Raw genomic sequence first — 27,282 nt, forward strand, 5'->3', positions numbered from 1 at the left:
AGTTACAATAACACTGCACACTGTATATGTGTACTGTGTGTGTGTGTGTGTGTGTGTGTGTGTGTGTGTGTGTGTGTGTGTGTGTGTGTGTGTGTGTACATACAACAACAGGGCTGGGCAATATATTAATATTAGATTGTATCATGACAATCTAACTTCATGATAGATTTTGCACATCATTATATTGTGATATGGCATTAATGTTGTCTTTTTCCTGGTTTTAAAGGCTGCATACAGTAAAGTGGTGTAATTTTCTGAACGACATGGTACACATCAAATAAATGTGTCCCAAAAATGGTTTCTGTCATTTTAGGTAGTTCTCATCACTCTGATGTCTGTCCAAGTGTTCAGCTTGGTTTTATCTCGTTATTTGATGCTGTAAAAAAAAGGGTGAGTCCCTTTCATGATTGACAACTGAGCCCTGCTTTTAAATTTCACAATTGAGTTGGCTAACTGTGTCGGTGGCTCCAACCCCGTACTGGGTATATTTTGACTTTGTTTTTGTACAGTGGGAAGAAGTGGTGATGCTGCATCCATCTTTATTCATAGTCAATGGTGGTCATAAGATTATGAACAAAACTGCTAAAATACGTAGCAATAAACTGGAATTAATGAAGAGCAGAGAGGAGATATATAGAGATGGGGTTTGCTGTTCATAGACAGTCTGGACGGATGGATGAATGAATCCCATGTCAGAGACAGACAGGAACAACAGATGGACAGAAACACAGAGTGAAAGAATAGAGGGCAGTAAGACAGTCAGTTTCCATAGATAGCCCACAGATAGAGGAGGTGAGAGAGGGAGAACAGAGGGGTGAGGAGGGAGCAGATGTGGGCTTTAGTTCTACTTCATTTTGGTATTCCATCTTGACCACAGCAGGCCTTTTATGACCAGTCCAACGAGACCAGTCCGACCAGTCAGCTGCAGCAGAGAAGGTCACATGCTGTGATGACCTTCACAGGGAGGTTATAAAGTGATGTGATGCTTTGTGGACTAACTTACTGTGTTCTTCTGCACATCCTCTCAAACTACGCTGCTACAACAAAATAAAACTAAATCCAACAAAACAGCTTCAGACCAGACTGACCCGGCACAGTGAGTACACCGTCCTGATTTTTGTGCTTGAACCAGAAATCATGTTTAGACTTAACCAAATATATTATATGTTAAAGTCTACACGTGCATTTCTGAGACATAGACAGCTTCAAATACTACACTACCCATGAGCCTCTGCAGTCATCGCTATATTGCAGACTACAGCCTCAGGAGGTATAGTGTACTCAAAATACAACATTTAATTTGTTCATATTTCTGGATTTATCCAACTGATTTCACGAGTCTCAGTCTTTAAGTTCATCAGGGCTCATATTCATAGCTGGATAGTCATAACTCACAAAGGTCCTCATGTAAGAACCACCCGTACAGGTGGAACAGATTGGTTCTGAAGTGGTTTGTACAAGTAACTCAGGAAAACGTATTTTGTATTCTTTCTTAGTTATGAGTTGTCCAGACCTGTGGTAGGAGTCATGCAGTTAGTCTGCTGTTATCCAAACTGAAGTCTTTCCACTAATCACTGCATATTTTCTCAGTTTGCAGCAATTTTGAGTTTGAAAATCTTATAATTATGTTGAAGCGATCCTGTTTGACTCTGCATTTTGAATTATAATAAAAAATATCATCTTTAATTTAAATTTGCTATTACCTAGTGTCGCAGCCTACAGGCCGAACCTTCACATGCAGATTAAAGTAAATCAGGGAAATCAGGGAAACATCCTCTGTTGCAATACCTGGTAGTGCAACATCGCCTTGCTGGGGTGAGATTTGATCTTTTCTAAGTTGTTTTTTATTTCAGTGACAGTGCATCAGGATTAACAGCATTTGAGATATCTTCTCCATTCCTCGGCTGACACTGTTAAAATTATAGACTTCCCTTTATGGAACTCTGAAAGCAGGACTTAAGTCTCCAAACTCGTAAAGTTCTTTGATTTTCATGAATGAACACTTACTGACATGTGGGACAGGACGTGTAGCCTTATATGGTTTTACTGGGGCATTAATTATGCTAATTTAATGAACATGCACTGAAACACGTAGGAAATCATTTACAGAACATCTGAAGTTAGGAGCCTTTGTTTAATTTGACATGACACACATATGAGGAAAAAAGTAAGAGAAAGTTAAAATTATGAAAATGTTCTTGCATGAGGCCCTAATAAGGTTGAACTGGAGGCTGAGCTCACTGACAGGAATGCTCTCTAGGATTTCAGTTAAATTCTTTCTTGGAGTTTTCTGCACAGTCTGGTTGTTTTAAGATCTTTCAGTGAATTCTAATCGAAATTGATTTGTCTTGACGATGTACTGTATAGGACAAGGAAAGGTTTTCATCTTTTTCTGAGCTCAAGTTAAGGCATGCTCACCCTCACAAAGAGCAACATCTATAGTTCGATGATGACTGAGGACAATGAACTGTTATATTTACAGTTAGGATTTGTCCGGGCAATTCATTTGTGGGTGTGACAGTGAACATAATACAGAGGGAGAGGTCTGAACATTTCAAACGGATCCTCTTGAGCTGATGTGGCAGCTGTTAGCTCAGTCTGAAATCCTGAGTAATGTGTTGAGGTAAGCCAAATATATTGTAAAAATGGCTGCCATGCCCATTTGGTGACATCATATTTCAGTTTGGGTCCATCTGTGGGTTTAAATACCCTTACAGCTAGCTAGAAGTTAAGTATAAGTCTGGTGATAATCTATTTTTCTTTTCATCCATTAATCCCATAGAACAGTCAGTGTATCTACTAATAAGTATTGTGTCTGTACCACAGCCTGAAAGATCTTCTTACACTGTAGTTTATTTGCACTCAATCTCTCACACTGTCCTGCTGCCCCAAATACTAACTAGAGCAGTAAATGTAGATTAATTCACTGCTGAAAATAGACCCCAGCAAATGCACAGTTCTTTCATTTTATAATCAGATATATTTCAAAGCATTTTTTTTCTTTTTTTTTATTATGATTTTTTCTGCTTGTTTCTTGACTTTTGCAGTACTTGTCTTTTGTTTCTTATATTTGTTTGTTTGTTATGGTGGTTTTAATGCACCAACATACCAAGGCAAATGTCTTATATGTGAAAACATGATTCTGATTCTTTATCTGATTCTGAAAAATACAGGATAACACCAGATTAGAATAGACTAGAATCACAGTATTTTGTTATATAAAAAGGGGCACTTGGGGCTCAGGAGGTAGAGCGGGTTGTCCACTAAATGCAGGTTTGGTGGTTTGATCCCTGGCTCCTCTGTCAGGCCAGTGCCTCACGTGTGTGTGACTGAATGAATGAATGAATGAATGAGACAAACTGTAAAGAGCTTTGTCCATCATCATGATTTTTTCAGTTGGGCAGGTTGTTATTCTAAGTTATTATTCTTTCATGGGATAGTCATTGCTAACAGCAGAAACAGCTTCTTCTCTCTGGCTAGTCAATACGGTTAAATGTTCACTATGTCATTAATTATTTGATAAAAGTGTTTCAAGCTCCCATTAAGAGCATTCGAGTGAGTGTAAAAACATTTTTGAAATCAAAGTTTTTATGAACTTTGCTGTTTCCATCAATGTTTCCTAATGCAACACTTCAAAAGGTGTATAAAAATACAAACTGAAAAGTAAAAGTCACTCAGTTTTTTAAGGGAATAAAAAGAGTCCTGCAGTGTGCTTTTAAGTTTCTTTAAGAATGTTTTTCATGATTCTTAAATACAGCTCAGCAATTCTAAGAAGGGGGCAGAAGTATCACGTCTTTTTGCAGAAAGTACTATGTCACACTTGCATTTGAGAAATGGAAAATGCTGCAGAATGCACCTTTAAAGAACACGCGTTTCCATGTGTTTTTGTGTTCAGATGTCTCGGTTCCTGGATATGGCGGAGTTTGGAGAAGCTGCTCACTACCTTCGTCTCACCAACTTGGAGCACCTGGCTGCCAAGGCTCAGGCTTTTGATGGTATTTATACACAGTGGTGTTTTTTCTCTAGTATATGTGCACATGTACTGAGTACTAACTAGAAATCTGTGTGATCCATTTCTCTCAGGTACAAAGCGAGTTTGGATGCCTGATGATGTTGAAGCGTACATCGAAGTGGAGGTTAGAGAGCTGAACGGAGACAAGACGACTGTGGAGACCAAGGACGGACGGGTTAGTTCAACATTTAGCAAATGTTTTACTCAATTCAGCTGTCAGTCACTCAATTTTAAAGTCACTCAGATCATGAATAATAGCATTAAATGGGTTGGTTATCAATTTTGTTTTAGCAATCAGCTGATTTTACAAGCTCTACTGTCACTGTACTGATCCCATGTACAAAAACAAATGGGTGACGACACACTGGGTTAACAAAGGACTCCTACCATGTAGACTTGTTTTCTGGAGGAAGTGTTCCCAGTTGTCAAAGTAAAAGTCATGTTGTTGTCATGGCTATGTCGCATTATGGCTGCATCAGCTACACCCTGGCTCGCCCCAGAAGCAGCTCTACAATTCAAATACACACTGAATCTATTTTTGCCAAATGTCGCATCAATCTGCACAGAGCAGATTGAGCAGGCAGGAAGTCAGACACAGAGAAGGCAGAGAGATGAGGATCAATTTTTCAAAATAAAAGACCCTATGCAGAGTCACGAACATGAAGCCAAACAGAGAGGAATCTATTTAACCTGCTAATCCATGGTGGAAACACAAAAAGCAAGGAAAGAGGACCAAATCAACAAAATCTGAGGAAGTATACATAATATGCCAGGCAAACAGCTCTGCTGCCGAAACGCTTCAGAAACGCTGCTGGTGGAGACATGCAGCCGTGTCGACGATAAAACACAACTGTGGCGCAGACATGCCACACTCAGTAGAATCAACCGCTAAGAAGCAGTTGGCTTTTTTGGAGAAAGTTAAACTTCTACAGGCCCATCAATATTGGATTTTGAGGCCAACACCAATATCAATATTCTATGATCAAGATATGTACTATTGGCAGGATATCTACAGATCTCTGGTGATCATTGATGGTCAAACGGTCTAACAGAGACACAGTTTAGAAACTTCTCTGAACTCTCTGTTGAATGTGTGTGTTTCAGTTTCTGATAGTTAAAGAAGACGACCTCCAGCCGATGAACCCTCCAAAGTTTGACATGATAGAGGACATGGCCATGTTGACTCACCTCAATGAAGCTTCGGTCCTCTTCAACCTGAGGAGGAGATACAGCATGTGGATGATCTATGTTAGTGTTTATTCTCATACACACAAACCGACTCATGACTGAGAGAAATGTTCATAATCTTTGCACAGAATCTGGAAGAAATTACATAAATTATACCGTTTTTTGCACTTTGTTCATCTTTTTGTTTGCCGTTTGTATCTTTCCATACTCTCTCTCCTCCTCATCTTAAATTTCCCACTGTGTCTGTGTGTCAGACCTACTCTGGTCTGTTCTGTGTGACAGTCAACCCGTACAAATGGCTGCCAGTCTACTCTGCTGACGTGGTGACAGCCTATAAAGGGAGGCGTCGTGCAGACACGCCGCCCCACATCTATGCCATTGCTGACAACGCCTACACTGACCTGCTGCAGAGTGAGTCACCTTTAACCTCTGAGTTCTAATGTTAACCTGACCTCAACCAGCCATCCAGGTGCGCGACAGCTAACTGGCTAACTATGCTACAAGTCTGTTAGCTCATTCACCCACAACTTGTGATCCAACTCATGTGAGCAACTCACTCCTGCTCATGAAAGAACAATGTGTTTACATATCTACTGTTAAATGCTTGGTTGGAATTTAAAAAAACAGCGTTAATCCTGGTGAGTTTAGGGGGGTTTGGAGTAACAACATGTTTTTAGGTTCTACTGCTCCTCTTCTCATGTTCTCTCATGGTTTCATTTTTCTCCACAGATCGTGAGAACCAGTCGATGCTGATCACGTAAGTCACAGCTGCTTTAACATTATAGGCTGTAACTAAGATTCTGCCATCAAATATATCTAATGTAATATTTATATATATATATATATATACACATATATATATACATATATATATATATATATATATATATACATATATATATATATATATATATATATATATATATATATATATATATATATATATATATATATATATATATATATATATGCATATATAATGTCATTATCAAAAATACACATGGAAATATGAATTTCATTAGATTGGAACTGCAACGATTAATCAATTAACTAATCATTAAATTAATCTGCAACTATTTTGATAATCGCTTAATCGGCTTGAGTAATTGTTTTGCTTTTAGCTTCTTAAATCTTAATATTTTCAGGTTTCTTTACTCCTCTGTGAAAGTCAACTTAATATTTTTGGGTGTGGGCAAAAACAAAACAGTTGAGGACGTCATCTTGGACTTTTGTTGACATTTTCCTAATTTTCTCGTATTTTACGAGCCAACAACTATTAACTGATTCTTCGAGAAAATAATCAACTGATTAACTGTGAAAATAATCGGCCCTAGATTAGATTGAAATGTCAAAATTAAGTTTTGCTATGTATATCATAGACTATATAAGCTGTGTATAGTGGTGATATGTAACTAAGTAAATTCACTCAAGTATTTTACTTTTATATTTCTAGTATGTCTTCTGTGTCTACAGTATTTGCATGACACGAGAATGCAGTGTTTTCAGTCTGCAGCAGTCACGTTATTTTGGATTTTTAAAAGTATGTTGCTTAAAGGTAGTTGTATTTTAGCTCAGTGAAAGTCCTTGTGTGTCTGTTGTGTTGTCCTGTCAGTGGTGAGTCAGGTGCAGGAAAGACAGTCAACACCAAGAGAGTCATACAGTACTTTGCCATCGTCGCTGCTCTGGGAGAAAACGTGAAAAAAGGAGTGAGTCTTCTCAACATTTCAGTTCTGTCTGTCTTTATTAGCTTGTTGTTGTTTCTATGTGTCCATCAGTCACTATAGTGCAGTCTGTATTCTCTGTGTGTCTCTATTCAGGGATCTTTAGAGGATCAGATCATTGAAGCCAATCCAGCCATGGAGGCGTTTGGCAACGCCAAGACCATCCGCAATGATAACTCCTCTCGCTTTGTGAGTTCAATATAAATTCATGATGACGAGCTGAGGACGACGTGTTGTGTTGTGCATCGTTATGCGTTTTAAAAAAAGAGCCTGGTTGTGTTTGTGTGTCTCAGGGAAAGTTCATCAGAATTCATTTTGGGCCAACGGGGAAGCTGGCGTCTGCTGACATCGAGATCTGTGAGTCACATTTAGGAGATTTCCTACAACAGTCCTCACGTTTGAATTTGCTGAAATCCAATCTAGTCTAATCTTTTTTTTTTTTACATTAAATGAGTACATTTCAACCAGTATATATTTTGTATTGTATTGTCCTTTGTATTAAATAGTAGGCTACTATAGTACCACAGTACACTGGAGTATTTAGGTGTGTATTTTATCAGATCTTCTAGAAAAGTCCAGAGTTGTGTTCCAGCAGCCAGGAGAGAGAAGCTACCACATCTACTACCAGATCCTGTCCAATCACAAGCCAGAACTACAAGGTAACCCCACCCACCACCACATCCTGTCCAATCACAAGTCAGGATCACCATCTATTACTGACATTCATCAACAATGAACAATAACTGAACAATAAAAGATGAGAACCACTAATGATCTCACCATATACAGTTTTATCTCATTATTATTTGAATCATATTAGAGAGATAAGAGTTTCTTCTTCTCTCTGGAAGTTGGTTCAGGAGAAATCTGTAATATAGTTACTGTAATAAACCATAAAATGACAACCATGTGTCATCAGAGATCAAATTAAGAAACACGTTAAGTTGAAATTCGCACTCCACTTGACTAGGGCAGCAGCTAACGGTTATTTTCATCATCTGTTATTCTCTCAATTAACTGATGAATAATTGTTTGTTTTAAAATGACAAAACAATTGACAGATATTGATCAGTGTTTCCCAAAACCCAAATGTCTTGTTTTACTTAAAACACAAAAACATTCAATTTACTGTCATTGAGGAACAAAGAAACCAGGAAATATTCACATTTAAGAAGCTGAAATCAGAGAATTTTGACTTTTATTTTTACTTAAAAAATACTCAAACCTATTAATCAATTATCACAATAGTTGGTGATTAGTTTAATAGGTGATTAATCGATTAATTGTTGCAGCTCTGCAATTATTCAAACCAATTGCTTGATCAAGTGATTGATTTAATAGCTGACGACTTCTCTGTTAATCAGCTAATTACTGCAGCTTCTCATTTCAATGACAAACTTTCCAATATTCCACAAAGATTACAGAAAAGTCCAAGTTTTTTCCTTTTTTTCCCCCTTTAATCATCTCAGCACTGATATTAATCCAAGCAGATAAGTCAACTAAGAAGCAGTTCTCTCAGTCAACAGGTGACTGAACGACCAGTACTCATTTGTCTGCGACAGTTAGCTACGTCATCATTTACAGGACAGAACCTCCAGAACCAGAACCTCCATAACATCAACGACCACACGGTTAAAAAACCAGCAGACAGACAGACAGGCAGGCAGACAGACAGGTATTTGACTCACGTTATTTGACGGTGAAGTTCTTTCTCTGGTTTGTATCCAGGTCATTTAACGTCTCCGTTTAACTGCCTCCACCGTTAACTGCTAGCTAAACTGCTATCATTAGCTACATTGAAAAACTAGCTAGTTTCTGTAGTTTGAGTGGAGGTCACAGTCTGATTCAGCTCACTTCAGAGGATGTTTTCTGTCTGTTGTCCGTCACGCTGACTGACCGCACCTGACTGTTTCATCAAATGACACCAACCTCACCTGGTTTCCAACTGCGCAGACTCTGTAGCCTCGACTGTAACACTGCAGTACCAAGTTTGACCGCACGGACAAAACTTAAAATCAAGGGGGGCGCTGTTTCACTCTTTTGAGGAAACATTAACAGTTGATGAAGAAAGTGTCTGTTCCATGGGTGGAAGTAACTAAGTACATTTACTCAAGTGCTGACGTACAATTTTGAGATACGTGTACCTCACTCAAGTATTTCCATTTTATGCTATTTTCTTCCAATAAAAATATTGTAGTATTTATTCTATTTTGACAACTTTAGGTACTACAGTGGTTTCAGATTTAGATTAACATTAATACAAAATATTATCAACAAATATATAATGATGTATTTTTATTGATTTAGACTTTATTGATCCTTCACATCAGTATAAGTTAACAAAGAATAAACCTGTCAGCAAAGCAAAATCCAAATATATTTTATGACTGTAAATCACTGAAAATATTCATAAATAAAACTTAACTGAACTGAACTTTAAAAAAAAAAGTTAGGATCTACAGACATGGAAAGGTCAGGAAAGGTAGACTTTTCCAGACAGAAAAAGTCTCCCATCAGGACATTCAGCTGTTTTCCTCACCTGATCTCTACATGGTGTATAAATAAAAATATTAACAAACACAATTAATGGATTAGTTTTTTGGTTCTGGTTTGAAAATGAAAGTGATGAAACTTTCTGCTTATTTTGTGGAGATTGCATGCAACAGAATTCTACTCTCAGAATTAATGATGATAAATAGTAAATATTATTTAAAACTGTAATTAACGGAGCCGTCCTGTGTTGCAGACATGCTGCTGGTGACCACCAACCCCTACGACTACCACTTCTGCTCTCAGGGTGAGACCACTGTGGCAGGTATCAGCGATGGAGAGGAGCTGAAGCTTACTGATGTAAGAAACACACTCCTCACTCCAAAACACACACACACACACACACACACACACACACACACACACACACACACACACACACATAGTTTTCTTTTATTAAGTATGAAGTATAACCTCTGCATGTGTGTGCAGCACGCCATGGACACGCTGGGCTTCACTCCAGAGGAGAAATACGGCTGCTACAAGATTGTTGGAGCCATCATGCACTTTGGTAACATGAGGTTCAAGAAGAAGCAGAGAGAGGAGCAGGCCGAGGCCGACGGCACAGAGAGTGAGAGTTTACTCACGTCATGATCTGCTGCTCAAATTTAAAAACTCAGCAGACACAATAACTGTTTGGTGTCATGGAAACAAGTTAGTTCTTATCACAGTGACGTTTTCTCAAGTGTTCATGTTTATTTTTTTCATCAGTTTGGTTTTAATTCGTTGTTTGATGCTGATGCCACCAGCGTTTGTATCCGCGATGTATTTGTACAGTGAGAGGAAGAGGTGACATGACATCCATCTATATTTACAGTCAATGTTTCAATTCAATTCAAAGTTTGGTCGCACTTTATCTTACAGTACTCTAATAAGTCATAAAAAACTATATTCTGTATGAAACTAGACAAAAACTAGAAAAAATGTTCTTTATTAGACAGTAAAAAAAACTCAGTTAAACCCTAAATAGACACCATGAAGCCATGAAGTCATATAAGTGTACTGTAAAATTAAGTGTGACCCAGAGTTTTTTACATGGGAAGAAAAAAACATTAGAATGACATTCAAAAACAATAAAACACAGAATTAAATCAATTAAGATATTAAGAAAAAAAAGACATTTTAAGAGGATGAACGTCATGTATAAATCTATAAATTAATGTAAATAAACACATAACCTCTTACAGCATGCAGTGAAAAACCAAACAATAAAGTAATTTAACATAACTTAGACTATTAAACAAATTATATTGTGGTTTGAGTCAACAAACTGTACGTTTTGTATTTCACAGGTCGTTCTTCATTATTAACACAATTCAATAAACATCTTGTCGACCATTAATGGATATTAATGACAGATGAGATGAGATGAGATGAGATGAGATGAGATAAAAACGTTTATCAATTCCCAGAGGGAAATTCAAGTGTCATAACAGCAACAGCAATGAGAATGAAACACAGGAAATGAAGAATTAAAGAGCAGAAGTACAAGAATAACACAATAAGTAGAATAGAATAGAATAATGGTAATAATTGTTTGTGTTGTGTGTGTTGAGGTGTGGATAAAGCTGCGTATCTGATGGGCATCAGCTCTGCTGACCTGCTGAAAGGCCTCCTGAACCCCCGCGTCAAAGTCGGAAATGAGTTCATCGTTAAAGGACAGACTGTAGAACAGGTAACCAATCAGTCAGTCAATCAATCAATCAATCATGGTCTGTAGTATCTCTTGTGTCTGTACTACAAATGTGTATTTTCCGTCAGTGATCCTGACCGGTCCTCTAACGTGTGTGTGTGTGTGTGTGTGTGTGTAGGTGAACTATGCAGTGGCAGCCCTGGCCAAAGCCACCTATGACCGCATGTTTAAGTGGCTGGTGAGTCGCATCAACTTGTCCTTATACACCGCTCTGCCTCGCCAGTACTTCATTGGAGTCCTTGACATCGCCGGTTTTGAGATCTTTGAGGTAAACAGGAGAGAAAGACAAAGACATCGATTCAGGATCCAAATATTTCCACTCTGTCCAAACTTTACTTTCAGCTCTAAACTCTAAACCCAGCTGAGGATACTGGACTTTCTTGTTAACTAACAAGATACAACATGCAACTAAGAGTTTTCACCTGTCTCAAAGTCATGACCCATTTACTCTTCCTGATTGGCTCGTATCTGACTGGTTACCAGTACGTACTGGTTTGGCCAGCACTTTGTTTTTGTGACCAGCCCAAGAATTAATGTTAGCTTTTGTTAGCAGTTAGCTGTGACCATCCAAGGAAATCAGTGTTTGGCTTCGTTAACAGAACTTCCTGCTTTTGATACACAGCTACAAAAAATGTTGTTTATCTCTTTATTTCTGCAGTTCAATAACTTTGAGCAGCTGTGCATCAACTTCACCAACGAGAAGCTGCAGCAGTATTTCAACCACCACATGTTCATCCTGGAGCAGGAGGAGTATAAAACTGAGGGGATCGAGTGGACCTTCATCGACTTCGGTTTGGACCTACAAGCCTGCATAGACCTCATAGAGAGGGTGTGTGTTTGTGCTCTTGTCTTTTCTAAAGTGTTATTAAATGGGATGTTAGCTTAATTAGATGGAAGAGGTGTGAGATAATTAAAAATCTGATGTCAGTGAAGGATTCTATGTGGTCAAAAATACAAAGTTTTCTATGAAAGGGAAAAATAAAAATGGATGGATTTTGGATTTTCAGCCCATGGGTATTCTGTCCATCATGGAGGAGGAGTGTATGTTCCCCAAGGCCACAGACCACAGCTTTAAAACCAAACTCTACGACAACCATCTGGGGAAGTCGCCTAATTTCCAGCGGCCACGGCTGGACAAGAAACGCAAATATGAGACACACTTTGAGGTGGTTCACTACGCTGGAGTGGTGGGTATCAGCTCAGACTGTTCCTTTACTGTCATGGTTGCTGTTGGATTCCAGTGCTATCTGAAATAAACAAGGAAATTAAGTGTATCTCACCATTTTTGCTGCCTGATCCACAACAGCTGCCATATTTCCATAACATGGTTGTGCAACCATCAGTTTCTGATTTTGGTCATTATAGAAATATCACAATATACAAACAAATATACATATACAAACTGATCCAGGTACTGAAGTGGAAAATTCAGGAACTAAAAGTTAGCATTTCCATCACATCTGCAGAACTGTGGAGACACAAAACAAACACAAACTAGACTATTAGATTCATTGGATAGTGTTGGGTAGTAGGAGAATAAGTGTAAAAAATAAACTCATAATCACAGTTGTTCTCACTGTAGGTGCCGTACAATATCACCGGCTGGCTGGATAAGAACAGAGATCCTCTGAATGAGACGGTGGTGGCTCTGTTCCAGAAATCCTCCAACAAACTAATGGCAGGACTGTTCGAGAGCTACATCAGCTCTGAGATGGGTAACTAGACAAACAACTGTCGTTTCAAAGTCTGGAAAATTTTGAGTGTGACGAACAAACAGACACGAAACAGATTAGTACACTTTAATGGAAAGAAATATAAGAAAGAAATAAAAGTGAGTGTGGTGATACTGTGTGAGTAGTGTTGTTTGTACTGTTGTTTCAGCCGGTGATCCAAAGATTGACACCAAACAGAGGAAGAGGAAAGCAGCTTCCTTCCAGACAGTTTCACAGTTACACAAGGTGAGTTGGACTGTTGTTCATACCTGTGATTCTGACAGATGCTGCAGGACCGTTTGGACAGAATAAAGTGATCGAGAAGAGGGCTGAAATACAGCCTGAAACAAAATATATTTACAACTAAATACAAGAACTATGAATTTTGATGGTCACTATCATCAAGAGGTGAGGCCCAGGAGCACTTATGAAAGCAGCAAGCATCTCATCTCTGTTTTTGTGTTTAAATGCAGGAGAACCTGAACAAGCTGATGGCAAACCTCCGCAGCACTCAGCCTCACTTTGTGCGCTGCATCATCCCCAACGAGTCCAAGAATCCAGGTAACCAAACAACAGCAGGACTCAACAGCAGCAAGACGAAATGTCTGGAGTCTTGACAGTAACCCTGTAATGTTCATCACTTTAATAATAATGATGTTAGCATGATAACTCTAACACACATTAGGGGCTATAGCCAACAAAATGCAAAATAAAACTAATTTAACATCAGTGTGACCGCAGATTGAATGTAAAATATTAAAACATTCTCGAAGCTGTTGTTGAAGATGTCTCATGTGTTCCCATGTGTTTCTCAGGTGTGATGGACCCCTTCCTGGTCCTCCATCAGCTGAGGTGTAACGGGGTCCTCGAGGGGATCAGGATTTGCAGGAAGGGCTTTCCAAACCGTATCCTGTACGCTGAGTTTAAACAACGGTCAGTCCCAAACTGAAACACACACAGACACACAAGCTTATGTTTGAGCTGTTTAAATGATCCAGTGTGAGGTTTTACTCTTCAGTAATCAGGGTGTACTTTTCTCTCTCAGTTATCGCATCTTGAATCCGACTGCGATTCCAGAGGACTCGTTTGTAGACAGCAGGAAAGCTGTGGAGAAACTGCTGGGCTCTCTGGATATAGACCACTCCCAGTACAAGTTTGGACACACAAAGGTACAACACAAATACTGTGAATAACACACCAGGATATAAAGATAGAGTGTGAGCTTTCACATTGGCACAATCCTGGAACATTCCAAACTGGGGTGACCCTGACTTTAACCTAAAGCTAGTTAACCTGCTCTGGAGCAGGTTAGTCCCAAGTTTGCAGGGTTATCCCCTGAAAATCGACTAAACCCAGAGCTAAAAGCTGCTGCACGACTGTGGGATTGCAGTAATATGGGTATTGTCACTGCCCCACACGCAACAACATCCAACTTTGTTTGACATTTTAAAGTTACATGAAGAACAGTAAGCTGATGTTCTGTTGTTAAATGGCTGCACATTTTTGAGCACATTATGACTTGTTTAAGAGCTGACACTCAAAGAGTAGGACTTGGGATTTGAGTGCACTTGGGCTTGAAACTTACTTCTGAGTTGCAAAACCTCTGTTGAACAGCACAGTTCTGCGTTCCTCTCTGTCTTCTTCTCTCAGGTGTTTTTTAAGGCGGGACTGTTGGGCCAGTTGGAGGACATGAGGGACGCCCGTCTGTCTCAGATCCTCACCACTGTTCAGGCCATGGCCAGAGGGAAGCTGATGAGGATGGAACGACAAAAGATGATGCTGCGAAAGTCAGTATGACATATAAAATAAAAAGGTGTAGCGTGCGGGTGGTCAGTGGTGCGGACATGTTGTGTTGAATGGCTGCTTATCAAAATGTCAGGTGAATTTGAAAGATGTATTTTTAAAACATGCCGTTATCTTTAATTCTTCCTCTCAGGGAAGCTGTAACAGTGATCCAGTTCAACCTCAGAGCGTTCTTCTCTGTGAGAACATGGCCATGGATGATGCTTTTCTATAAGCTCCGCCCCCTGCTCAGGAGCGCCCAGGTGGAGAAAGAGCTGGCAGCCGTCAAAGAAGATTTCAGCAAATTAAAAGAGGCGTATGACAGGTCTGCTCGCCTGTCTGTCTCAGCATGTTTGACTGTTTAAATTCTGTTTATATTATTATTTATCTAGTACTGCCTTGTGTCTTCTGTCTGTCACCTTCATTTGTTGTATTTTTCTCCATCAGGTCAGAGATGAAACGCAAGGAGGCGGAGGAGCGACAGGTGGTTTTGGTTCAGGAGAAAAATGACCTGGCTCTGCAGCTCCAAGCTGTGAGTCCTAATATACTTTACTTTTTTATGAACAGGGAAGCCTTATTGTGAACATCATTTCGAACTCCTGTAATCATCTCCTCTAAACGTATTATTTTCTTTTCTTTTTTCCCCCTTTTAATCCTCCAGGAACAGGACAACCTGACGGATGCAGAGGACCGATGCAACCAGCTGATTCAGTCCAAAATCTCTCAGGAGTCAAAGCTGAAGGAGATGCATGAGCGTCTGGAGGATGAGGAGGAGGTGACCGCCACGCTGACGTCCAAGAAACGTCAGCTGGAGGATGAGGTGACGTCACTGAAGAAAGACGTGGACGACCTGGAGATGACCCTGGCTAAAGTGGAGAAAGAGAGACATGGAGTGGAGAATAAGGTGTGTTAACGAACATCTGTGTGTCGCTGCAGGGTTCCTTCACATTAGAACTACAGGTACAGCACTGGTGATGGGTGGAACTGATGATGTTTTTCTCTGTCCAGGTGAAGAACTTGTCCCAGGAGATGTGTGTCCTGGATGAATCCATCGTGTCTCTGACCAGAGAGAAAGCTGCCCTGCAGGAAGCTCACCAGCAGGTTCTCAGTGACCTTCAGGCTCAGGAGGACAAAGTCAACATGCTGGCCAAGGCCAAGGCTCGGCTGGAGCAGCAAGTGGACAATGTAAGAAAAGTGTCAAAATGTATATATTAATCAAACTGTCTGTCCACACCCTGGATAGGAAGGACTGTCTTTGTACTGAACTAATGTCTTTCCAGTCTGCCAACATGTCTGCCTGTCTTTTTGCTTATTAGCTTCGGCTTCTGGGTGAATGAAATGAAGAATAAGCACTGTTCTTGTAATCACAGATTCTCCGTGTGTGGAGCACCACTGTAGGGATGAACAGAATTCTCTCATTTAGTATTTTGATGAAGATGGCAGGAGGTGCTTTCTAACATGTCACTCCAAAGTTTCCCATAGGTGTTCAGTTGCAGATGGGCCCCCTAACATATTCTTAAGGCCAACTAGAAGCTCCTACAGGACCTTTAGAACCACCTTAAGGGATTGTACCATAGAACTTCCTCATTTGAACCATCTAACAAACCTCTAGAGCCTATTTAGTGGCACAAGAACCACCTTAATCACCTAAAGGACCTAAAACCTCTAGAAGAAATCTAGAAGCACCTCAGTGACAATGAGAACCTCCCAAATAACCACTAGAAATGGACCTTTACAGTTTCAGTGGTTATCATTAGAACCACCTAAAAGACCCCTAGAATTTTCTTAATGATCCATGTAAAAGACCCACAGAGCATGCCAGCTGACCACAAGAACTGCATAAAAAAACTCTAGAACCTATAATCCCTGAAGTACTATCAGGATCACACAAAGAACCTCCCCTATAACCACCTGAATGATCTAAACACCACTAAGGGCCCCTACAACTTTTTAGTGACCAACTGAATCTCCCACTAGAGAGTCCTAAAATACCACTAGAACCATCTGACAGACCAAAAGGAGAACACATAAAGGATATTTGCAATCTCTTATGAGCACTAGAAGCTCCTTCAAGACCACAAGGACAACCTAAAGAACCCATAGAACCACCTCAGTGACCACAAGGATCATCTAAAGGACCTTTGCAATCCAATATGACCATTAGAGTCTCTTAAAGGTCCACCACTGCCAATGAAAAGATCCCTAAAACCTCTTAAGACAATGTAAAGAACCCTTACAACCTCCCCAGTAACCATAATGACCACATAAAGGACCTTTCCAGTCTCTTTATGACCAATAGAAGCTGCTACAAGACCCCATGGACAACCTAGAGAATCCTTCAAACCACAAGGACCTCTAGAACTGCTTGAATGACCACTTTAACCTCCTACAGAATCTCTACAACCCCCTACAAGACCCCTAAAACCTCCTAAAGGACAACAAGGACAACTAAAATAATTCATAGAACCTCCTCAGTGACCATAAAGACAACCTAAATGACCGTTGTTGCCTCTTATGTCCACTACAACCCCTCAAACCTCCTTAATAGCCATCAGAATTTCTTAGAGGCTGCCAGGTTTTGGATTCACTACAGAATTGAAGTACTTCATTCTATGACTTTGTCTCTGGTTTCTGACAGCCTCTCCTCCCTGCAGGTAGAGGGTTCCTTGGAACAGGAGAAGAAAGTGCGGGTGGAACTGGAACGAACCAAACGGAAGCTGGAGGGGGATCTGAAGCTGTCCATGGACTCAGTGAGGGAACTGGAGACCCAGAAGGAAGACTTGGAGGAGAGACTGAAAAAGTAACAAAACAAATCTGGAGCTTAGCTGTGTTTACATTTCTGCCTGACAAGACAATTTCTCCACTTTCTGTCTCTCTGTGTACTTCACTAAAGAAAAGACTTTGAATTGGGTCAGCTTCAGTCTAAAATGGAGGACGAGCAGAGTTTGGTTGCTCAGCTTCAGAAGAAGTTGAAAGAGCTTCAGGTTGGTCACACTGATCCAGAATAGAATTTTTTTTTTATCTCCCTCCTCTTCCTCTTCATCACTGCTGCTGATACAGATGTGTCTTTCCTTCCCTCAGACTCGTATCGAGGAGCTGGAGGAGGCGCTGGAGGCGGAGCGGGCGTGGCGCTCCAAAGCTGAACGTCAGAGGAACGACATCGCCAGAGAGTTGGAGGAGCTCGGAGAGAAACTGGAGGAGGCAGGAGGAGCCTCTGCTGCTCAGATCGCTCTCAACAGGTCATCATCTGCATTACAGCTCTGCTAACTAACACCTGTCCTCTAAAAAGACGTTAAAAGACGTTGCTATAAGACTTACAGTCACGGTCAAGTTAGCTAACACTAGCAAAATGCTAGTTAAGTAGCTAGCTAAAAATGGATTTATCTAGCCAGTTGCCCTAGAGTTTAATCTTAATCCTGTCTGCAGTCTTTACACTTCTTTCAAAGAACATGTAGCTGACTGTCTGAGGGAGCATTTACCTAAACAGAGCTGTAAGTAAGTGTACCTAACGTCATGTCAAACAGGAAGAGGGAGGCAGACTTCATGAAGATGCGGCGGGAGCTGGAGGAGGCGGGGCTTCACCATGAGGCGACAGCCGCCACTCTGAGGAAGAAGCACTTGGACACGGTGGCAGAGCTCGGCGAGCAGATCGACACTCTGCAGAGAGCCAAACAGAAACTGGAGAAGGAGAAGGCCGAGTTCAGGCTGGAGGCCGACGACCTGGCTGCCAACGTGGAGCAGCTGTCCAGGGCCAAGGTAAAAACAAAACAAGTCCACCTTAAAAAGACAGCTTAAAGGAGCTCTGCAATAAATTTTTATAAACCGTCACGCTACTCATCATTAGGGATAGGAGTTTCAGTGCCAGCTATGTTAGAGCGAACATAAATACTGATCACAGCAGTGTTTGTCCAGGAGCTTTTCAGTATTTTGGATTTGATCAATCCTCATTGCCTATCTCTATGCATCATCTTGAGTGATACTAAATAAAGAAAATGTGTGTTCATCAGGCAGGGACAGGTCTAATGAAAGATACTGACTTGCATGATGGGATATGTAGGATCCAGTGTTTTAGTATTTAATCCTTGTTAGAAACAAAGACTAGCTGCTTCTTCTGGACAGGCTGAAGGTTTGACAACAAACTGTGATGCAAAAAGATAAAACTATGATAAAGAGTCATTACAGCCCCACAATATTAAAATTTCATATTTCTACTGTATGATATACTGACTCTGTAGTATGTATCAAACTCCACAGACCCTGGATATTACATTTTATTATAGTTTCCCTGCAAGGAAAACGCCTTCATCTTTCCATCTCTGCTAGTCCACTGTATAACAAAGCTTTCTGTTACAAATCTCCAAGCTGAGACAACCCTGATGACACCACTGTGACACTGGACCAGATTCAATATATATGGTGATATGGTTTCTTGTGTGTGTGTGTGTGTGTGTGTGTGTGTGTGTGTGTGTGTGTGTGTGTGTGTGTGTGTGTAGGGAGCTGTGGAGAAGATGTGCAGGGCTTTTGAGGACCAGCTGAATGAAAGCAGGAGCCGAACAGAGGAGCTGCAGAGACAACTGACTGAAGTTTCTGCTCAGAAAGCACGAGCAGTCACAGAGACTGGTACAACACACACATGCATTCACACTTATCATAAAACAATACATTTTTAATTAAGCACCTGTCTCACTGAGGTTTTGTGGAAGTGTGTTTGTATCAGAACGTGTGTAAATAAAAGCATGAGGGTAAAGTATCTTAAATGGCACCAGAAGTACTAGTCAGTTATTTTACTAATGTACAGCACTGCTCAGCTTTTGCTTATAAGATGTTATGTACCTTGGTGTAAAATGGAAAGTGAGACAAAGATAAAAATCTTGTAAAAACCGCAACAGTATTTTGATCTAGAAAATAAAAATAAGTTTGTATAAAGATGATGAATAAAGAATAAATGAATAAAGTGTCATATAACCTCTGACCGAAGTGATGTGTAACCACATTCAGCACAGACATGTGGACGTTAACCTGCAAGGAGAGCAGGCTGCTAATGCTAGCACTGCTAACATTAGCCACACTGTGTGTCAGGGTTAAACACTGTGATCCTGCTTGGTCTGAAAAACAAAACATAACAACGTATTTCTAAAGTTGTTGCCATTTTTAGGACCTTATCGATTTATAAATTGTAAATTGTCATTAGACTAGTTGACAAGTCCACATTAGAATTTCTATTTCATTGACTGGGAATCTGGTTGTCAGGAACATCCTTATCTTAAACATAATTCATTTTATAAACATAACATTGAATCTTCAATAGTTAGATTTAGTTTAAGAAGTTAAAGTTAAAGAAGACCTAATAAATGAGGCTTGACTTACCTACTTTCGACTTCTTCTTCATGCCATTCTAGCTGAGTACAGCCGTCGTCTGGAGGAGCGGGACTCTATGATTGGTCAGCTCCAGCGCTCCAAGGCAGGACTTTGCCAAAACTCTGATGGTCTGAAGAGACAGCTGGAGGAGGAGAGCAAAGTAACATTGAGCCCTTAAAACTCTGTTGAAGTTGTGTTAACTGGAATATGTTGGTTTACTTTTGATTAGAGCGTCAGAAATTGTGGTCAGAAGTAAATATTTGTTTATTTCAGGCTCGTGTGGCGCTGGCTCATGCAGTGCAGGCGTCTCGTCATGACTGCAGTCTGCTCAGAGAGCAGCTGGAGGAAGAGCAGGAGGCGAAGGCGGAGCTGCAGAGGGCGCTGTCTAAAGCCAACAGCCAGGTGGTTCAGTGGAGAGCCAAGTATGAAACTGACGCTGTGCTGAGGATAGAGGAGCTGGAAGATGCAAAGTAAGATACACAGACACTCATTCTGAGATTTTACCTTTGTTGTTTTTGGTCTGTCAGGCAAGCTCTTTGATTCTCTTTGCTGACCACAGTGCACTAGAGCCCTCCACCAAGCATCGATTCTCCAAAGGACAGACAGGGGACAAAATGCTGGTATTGGAAGTATATGCATGTAAACAGTCCATGAGGAGAGCAAAAGAGGCAGGGAGCATCTCAGAACCCGCTGACTATTGCCTATAGATGATTTAGCCTTTTATTCCCTTTTTTGTCTGCATTTATATGCAAATATTATAATATTTATGTTTATAGTGATTAGGCAAAATGTCATTTGGATCTAAAACACCTCAAAAAGGATGAATGCTTGTGTCTCAAGTTGCTAATCAGACTGTAAACAATGACAGGCACACAGAAGAAGAAGTCTTGGCCTGGATATCTGTAATCAAGATATCTGATGGTGATGTCAGTTGTTGTCTGCCTGATCAGATTATAATTGAGTTGATATTGTGTGGTAATCCAGCATTAACTGCACAATTTTGTTGTCTGTAGGAAGAAGTTAGTGGTCAAGCTGCAGACTGTTGAGGAAGCTGTGGAGGCGTCTCAGGCCAGATGTTCCTCACTGGAGAAAACTAAACAGAATCTGCAGACAGAGATTGAAGACCTGGTGGTTGAACTGGAGCGATCCAACGCTGCCGCTCTGGCTCTGGACAAGAGGCAACGCAACTTCGACAAGGTCAGTCAGCAACACCAGTGACAACCCTCAACATAGTCACGAACAGTGTGGAAAGTGGCGGTGAGATGAGCTCAGAGACATGTTTGTGTGTTGGTTTGTTTTTGTTTGATGCAGTTGTTGAGCGACTGGAAGCTGAAGTTTGATGAGAGTCAGACGGAGCTGGAGGCGTCGCAGAAAGAGTCCCGCAGTCTGAGCACCGAGCTCTTCAAACTGAAGAACTGCTATGAGGAAGCCCTGGACCATCTGGAGACAGTTAAACGAGAAAACAAGAACCTGCAAGGTACTGTCTCCATCACTCAGTCTAACGTCTTCTGTTAGAGAGAAACTACATACAACTTTAGTTTTTTGCAGATTTGTTCTTGTAAAGTGAGGACTTCAACACTGAGAATGTTGACAAAGAAAGGGGACAAGTTTCTATAACTTCACTTCACTTCACTTTACTATTTTATAGGCCAGACAACTATTTGATTAATTGAGAAAATCAACAGATTTTAAAAATTTAAAAAACTCACGGGACTGTTGGGTCACAGAAACAAGACATATCTTTTACAACGTCAGGTCAGCGGTGCTGTCAGTTCACTCTTACACAGGCTTGCAGGTCTGTAAGCAACCAAGATGACATCAAAGTATCATTTACCTCATGAAGCAGCTGGATTTGTGAGATCACAAGATCATGCAACAGTCCATCTTGTCAGGCATCAAGTGTCTGTGTCACAGTGGTTCGGACCAATCAGCATCCTACGAGGACCTACTGGCATCAACAGGCGTGGTTTAGGTGGGATGACAACGAGAGAAGCGTTCAAAAACAACAATGGCATCTCCTAAAGAGCTTGGCGAAGATGCAGCTGTAGGATCAGTCATATCAGAGATCATTTCTTCATTGAAAGAAGAGCAAAGAATGGCACTGGAGGCTTTTCTTGATGAAAAAGATGTTTTGACTCTTCTCCCGACTGGCTAGAATTTGATTTACAAAATGGCTCTGCTGTTCGCACTCTCCTACTACATCATACAACTTGTTGATCTGATTGGTTGAAGTATTTCTTGTAAGTGACCGCCATTTTCCAAACAGTTTCCAAGGATAACTGCACCATCTAATTTGTAGAAACAGAAACATTGAGCCGTGGGAAATAATTTCAGACCGTTTGACGGCTGCATCACGAGAGAACAAAGCAACAGTCTGAATCGTTTGAACATTATGGACCTAAATGAATATTGTACTCGACTGACGAATCGTTCAACTGTGCTTGATTGCAGAGGAGATTCTGGACCTGACAGACCAGATCAGTCAGGGAGGGAAGACAATCCATGAGCTGGAGAGAATGAAGAAGATCCTCCATGTGGAGAAGAGTGATATCAGAGCAGCTCTGGAGGAAGCAGAGGTAACTGATGTATCTGCTGTACATAGCTGTCGTCTCTCTACAAACTGAACTCTTCACTGTAATAACAACTCTGTACCAACCAGGGGACTCTGGAGCACGAGGAGTCAAAGATCCTGAGATATCAGATGGAGCTGCAGCAGTTAAGGACCGAGATCGAGCGCAAGATTGCAGAGAAAGATGAGGAGATCGAAAATCTCAGGTACCACAAATCTCAAATAACAGACTCACTTAATGTGATATAATTTAAAAAATAATGGACAAATGTAGCTGAAGAACAACAGTAGTCATTTAAGAGTATTTAAATAATAATACCAGTTCTGTCCACCAGGCGGAACCACCAGCGCTCCCTGGAGACCATGCAGGCCAGTTTGGAGGCGGAGGTTCGCAGTCGCAGTGAAGCGGTTCGTCTGAGGAAGAAGATGGAGTCTGACATGAACGAGATGGAGGTTCAGCTGGGACACGCTAACAGACAGGCAGCCGAGAGCCAGAAGATCATCAGACACCTGCAGACACAGGTAGGCTCATGGGGAGAAAATACTGAGTTCATAATACTCTGACAGCTCAGTTTGCATTCTCTGTATTAAGCTATTTGGACTCTGGACTTTGGGTCCTTTCTTAGAGGAGAAAGGACCCAAATGTGCAGACTATGATAGGAGTGGTTGACTTCAAAAGTTTAATAAGAAAACCAAACACAAAGAACTTACAGAGGTGGCAAAGGTGAGATGAAGGCAACCAAAAATCCAGTAGAAGAGACACAAAAATCAAAGTGCAGGAAAAGAAATAATCTAAAAGGAAACGACAAGCAAAAAATCCACAAGGAAACATTGGTAGAGACAAACCAACAAGGACAAACAAACAACTAAGGAGGTAAAGACACAGGATTAAATAGACTAGTGAGGAAGATAACAGGAACAGGTGAAAATAATCAGTGATCAAAAAGAGCAGGAAAACACACAAGGACAGGAAGTTAAAACAACAAAGACACACAAGGGAAGACAAACAAAACAGGAAGTGACTATGAAAACATAAACCATGAAACACAGTAGATGTGAAAATATTCTGGCTCCCCATGGCCTCTTTAATGCCCGAACGTCTGCTCGTTTCTCTCCGCTTCATGTCTCTCTTGTCTTTGCCTTGTGGTGGTGTGGTCTTGTGGTGAGTTTGGTCCCTGTCAGTCTCAGAGACTGTGTTTGGTCGTGGTTTGGCTGTGTTCACTCAGAGGCTGCTGAGCCCGGTTCAGTTTCTTGCGGTGTGCTCCAGGAGCTAGTCGGCTAGCTGCAGCTGAAGACAGTTACGACAGAGTACAGTGAGCAGTAGTTAGCAGTTACTAGGGCTCAAGAAAATAACATTTTGGATGTCTTGCAGCCTGATTCCATCAGGCATGGATGCATAATTTTACGGCAGCGCCACGGCTACTGGAACAGCATTTGTGATGCATTGTGTTGTATTTTGCGTCCTCTCATAGGTTAAAGAGCAACAGGTGGAGCTGGAAGATAAAGTCCAGTTGACCAATCAGCTCAGAGAGCAGATCGTCCTGTTGGAGCGACGCTGTTCGCTGATGACGGCCGAGGAGGAGGAGCTGCGAGGGGTCCTGGAACAAACCGACCACGTCCGCAAGATGGCTGAACACGAGCTGGTGGAGGTGGCGGAGAGAGTTAACCTGCTCACTACACAGGTACACACACGGTCACGATAGATCACCATCACAACTGATCATCGGCTGATAAATTGATTTGTTTGATCACCAGACTGATTTCCTTCTTGTGTTTCAGAACACAGGTTTGCTGAACCAAAAGAGGAAGCTGGAGGCCGATCTGTCTCTGCTGACCGGAGAGGTGGACGAGGCAGTGCAGGAGAGTCGCAGCGCTGAGGAAAAAGCCAAGAAGGCCATCACTGATGTCAGTTCTGACCTCTGACCTCTGACTTCTGACCCCTGACCCATCCAAACTAACACTGAGCTTCTTTAGAGCTGCACTGATTAGTCAGTTGGTTGATCCAAAGTGATGATCAATGGTTTTGCTGGTTGCAGCTTCTTAAATTTGAGGATTTGCTGCTTTTTGTCATTTATGACAGTAAATGAAGAATCTTTGGTCTGTTGGTTCGACAGAAAAGCAATTTGAAGTCACGTCACTTTGGTCTTTGGAAAATTGTGATCAGCATTTTTCACAATATTTTGACATTTTATAGAAATGAAAATAACTGTTGGTTGCAGCGCTAGTTTTTTCAGCTGCTGTTTTGAATTGTTTTCTTTTTTTTTAAATGTTTTCTTGGAATGTGAGTTTGTGCCGATCAGTCGTTTTGGGACCGATATCGAAGCCTTCTATTTATCACACAGCATTATTTATTTAGAAGAGCGTCCTTTTTTTAATCCCTCTTGGAGGAAATTCACGTTATTCATGTTAACCATTTTACACACTTGAAGGCTTGTATATACACATGCACATGCAGTTTTGTAGGAGAGGTGGTAGAGTGATGGATGCTGCCCACAAACAGGCAACCTGAGCAGCTGGGGGTTCAGTGCTTTGCTCAGGGGAACCTCGACACCACCCAGGATGTTAAACTGCCACCTCTTCAGCTACCAGTTCATTCCTACTACTCTAAACAGCATTATTTATTAAGTAGACGTATAAAACAACTTGAAAATAATCACAGCGGTACCTTGGGACCTGTTGTTGTACAACAAGTTAATGATTGATTGGAGCAGCCTTATTTGATTATTTTGCTGTATTGCCTGTTTTTGGGGGGACTTTACCTAAATTCTGTGCGTGTGTGTGTGTGTGTGTTTCACCAGGCGGCTGTGATGGCTGAGGAGCTGAAGAAGGAGCAGGACAACAGCAGCATGTTGGAGAGAATGAAGAAAAACATGGTGTCCACTGTGAAAGGTAGAAAACACTGAAACACATGATTAACAGTTAATGAGTTCACCTGCAGGTTGATGTTAACGGTGTCGGTGTGTTTTTAACAGAGCTGCAGGTCAAACTGGATGAGACGGAGCAGATGGCGCTGAAGGGAGGAAAGAAACAGCTTCATAAACTGGAGACAAGAGTGAGTACAGAAGGAGGAGTGACTTTATTAGACCTGAGTAAAGCTGAGTGGTGAGACAGGAGCTCTGCTGTGTGTGCAGGTGAGGGAGCTGCAGACGGAGCTGATAGTGGAGCAGAAGAAGAGCGAGGAGTACCAGAAAGGAGTCCGTCGCTACGAGAGGAGGTGCAAAGAGCTGATGTACCAGGTCTGCTGCTTCTGTCCTAGTCAGACACATGTTCTGTTGGTTCTATGTTATGTGGGTTTTCATTATTTATCTCTGTTGTCCTGCAGACGGAGGAGGACAGGAAGACTCTGCTGAGGATGCAGGATCTGATCGATAAGCTTCAGACCAAAGTCAAGAGCTACAAGAGACAAGCTGAGACTGCTGTGAGTCTTCACTGATATATTATTACATTAACAGTTATCCCTGCAGCTTTATGGGGCTTTATATTGAGTTTTTAGATCATTGTTTCTGTCCAGACACAACTTTACAGTTCTGGTTCACTCTCAGCACTGAGAGGAAAAGCTCTGATGGTGTGTTCACACAGAAAGTAAAGTCTGGCCTTGTGTTACTCATGCATGTTTAACCGCAGGATAATTTGTGTTTATTCTGCCCAAACAGTCAGAAAACATTAGCTGTAAGCTAGTGAGCAACAGCAGGCATCGAGGGTGTCTGTGTGTGTGTGTGTGTGTGTGTGTGTGTGTGTGTGTGTGTCTGTGTGTTCTCACCAGAGACTTTGGTTTTTTCTGTTATTTCTCTCCAGTCTCTCTTTGGTTTCCCCCCTTTTTTTGTCTCTTTGCCAGGTCATCATCATAAATGAGAACTGCTTTTCAGTGGACTTATCTGGTTAAATAAAGATCGACCTTTATTTAACCAGTTTTTGCTGCCCACAAGTGGACAAAAAATTCAGTTATTACAGGTTTAAAGCTGAACCACAGCTGTCGTTCCTCTGTGTGTCCACCAGGAGGAGCAGGTGAGCTGCAGCGCGGTGCGTTTCAGGAAAGTTCAACACGAGCTGGACGACGCCGAGGAGAGAGCCGACATCGCCGAGACGACCGTCAACAAGCTGCGGATTCGGACCCGCGAACAGACCAGCAAGGTCGCCATGGTGAGACGATCTGAAACTGTTTCCTCATAATAACATCATCAATAAAAATGAAATGTTTTGTCTGTGTGATTAGTTAAAGTTTTCTAATCTTCTGTTTGTAGATCGCTGAGTGAAGCTCTGCTGCCTCTTCAGACTCCATCAGTGGTTTTCTGTGTGACGTTTCTCATGTTTGATTTGTGTGTGTGTTTCTGATGTGTAGTCCACAATCATGAATCTGTATCTGCTGTGTGAAACCATGTCGGCATGTTTTTATATTTCCACTGTAAAGCACAAAGTGAACTGGTTTGTACAGGAAGTGTTGAAGGCAGTGAGTATGTGTGAGAGCTGGTGTCAGCAGGAGAGTCGACTCACGTCACGTTTTCATTTCCAACACTGGTAGCTGGTTTGGTAACAAATGCTGAGATTGAGGGAGAAGGTGAAGGAAGGTGAGGACATTAATGTCAGACACAGACTGAGGCTGTGGCTATTTGCTGGAAACATGGATTGGTGAACTGGACTGTTCTCACAGCAGAGTCCTCCTTCTTTTATTCCTCAGTTTAAGTGAAAAGTTTCCTGCT

The 27,282-nt window shown here is 41.2% G+C and overlaps 1 protein-coding gene across 1 annotated transcript; it reads left to right on the forward strand.

The window, feature by feature from the left end:
• The first annotated feature begins 1,011 nt into the window (after positions 1 to 1,011).
• On the forward strand, positions 1,012 to 27,068 carry LOC146324587 (myosin-7-like). The gene is made up of 46 exons (XM_084720161.1): positions 1,012 to 1,096; positions 3,896 to 3,995; positions 4,084 to 4,187; positions 5,117 to 5,260; positions 5,455 to 5,611; positions 5,930 to 5,957; positions 6,813 to 6,906; positions 7,018 to 7,110; positions 7,215 to 7,278; positions 7,482 to 7,580; positions 9,668 to 9,771; positions 9,904 to 10,042; positions 11,028 to 11,146; positions 11,283 to 11,432; positions 11,823 to 11,993; positions 12,172 to 12,351; positions 12,747 to 12,879; positions 13,046 to 13,122; positions 13,350 to 13,437; positions 13,692 to 13,809; positions 13,922 to 14,045; positions 14,527 to 14,663; positions 14,813 to 14,983; positions 15,106 to 15,190; positions 15,320 to 15,562; positions 15,667 to 15,843; positions 17,313 to 17,458; positions 17,552 to 17,642; positions 17,740 to 17,897; positions 18,183 to 18,414; positions 19,152 to 19,278; positions 20,058 to 20,176; positions 20,290 to 20,486; positions 21,030 to 21,213; positions 21,328 to 21,493; positions 22,468 to 22,592; positions 22,676 to 22,791; positions 22,921 to 23,107; positions 24,058 to 24,267; positions 24,365 to 24,490; positions 25,384 to 25,474; positions 25,558 to 25,637; positions 25,717 to 25,821; positions 25,908 to 26,003; positions 26,582 to 26,725; positions 26,827 to 27,068. The coding sequence occupies exons 2-46, from the start codon at positions 3,896 to 3,898 to the stop codon at positions 26,836 to 26,838; spliced, it is 5,811 nt and encodes a 1,936-aa protein (XP_084576287.1). The 5' UTR covers positions 1,012 to 1,096; the 3' UTR covers positions 26,839 to 27,068.
• The last annotated feature ends 214 nt before the right edge of the window (positions 27,069 to 27,282 follow it).

This window comes from Lutjanus erythropterus, chromosome 6 (genome assembly GCF_056507025.1).
Source record: "Lutjanus erythropterus isolate fLutEry1 chromosome 6, fLutEry1.hap2, whole genome shotgun sequence".
Classification (NCBI taxonomy): Eukaryota; Metazoa; Chordata; class Actinopteri; order Lutjaniformes; family Lutjanidae; genus Lutjanus; species Lutjanus erythropterus.

Bases quoted from the DNA above. Each gene is read 5' to 3' on its own strand.
- LOC146324587 (XM_084720161.1), top strand. From the start codon at position 3,896: ATGTCTCGGTTCCTGGATATGGCGGAGTTTGGAGAAGCTGCTCACTAC. The intron at 5,612-5,929 runs GTGAGTCACCTT...TTTTCTCCACAG, and splicing joins CTACACTGACCTGCTGCAGA to ATCGTGAGAACCAGTCGATG. The intron at 21,494-22,467 runs GTACTGTCTCCA...GCTTGATTGCAG, and splicing joins AGAAAACAAGAACCTGCAAG to AGGAGATTCTGGACCTGACA.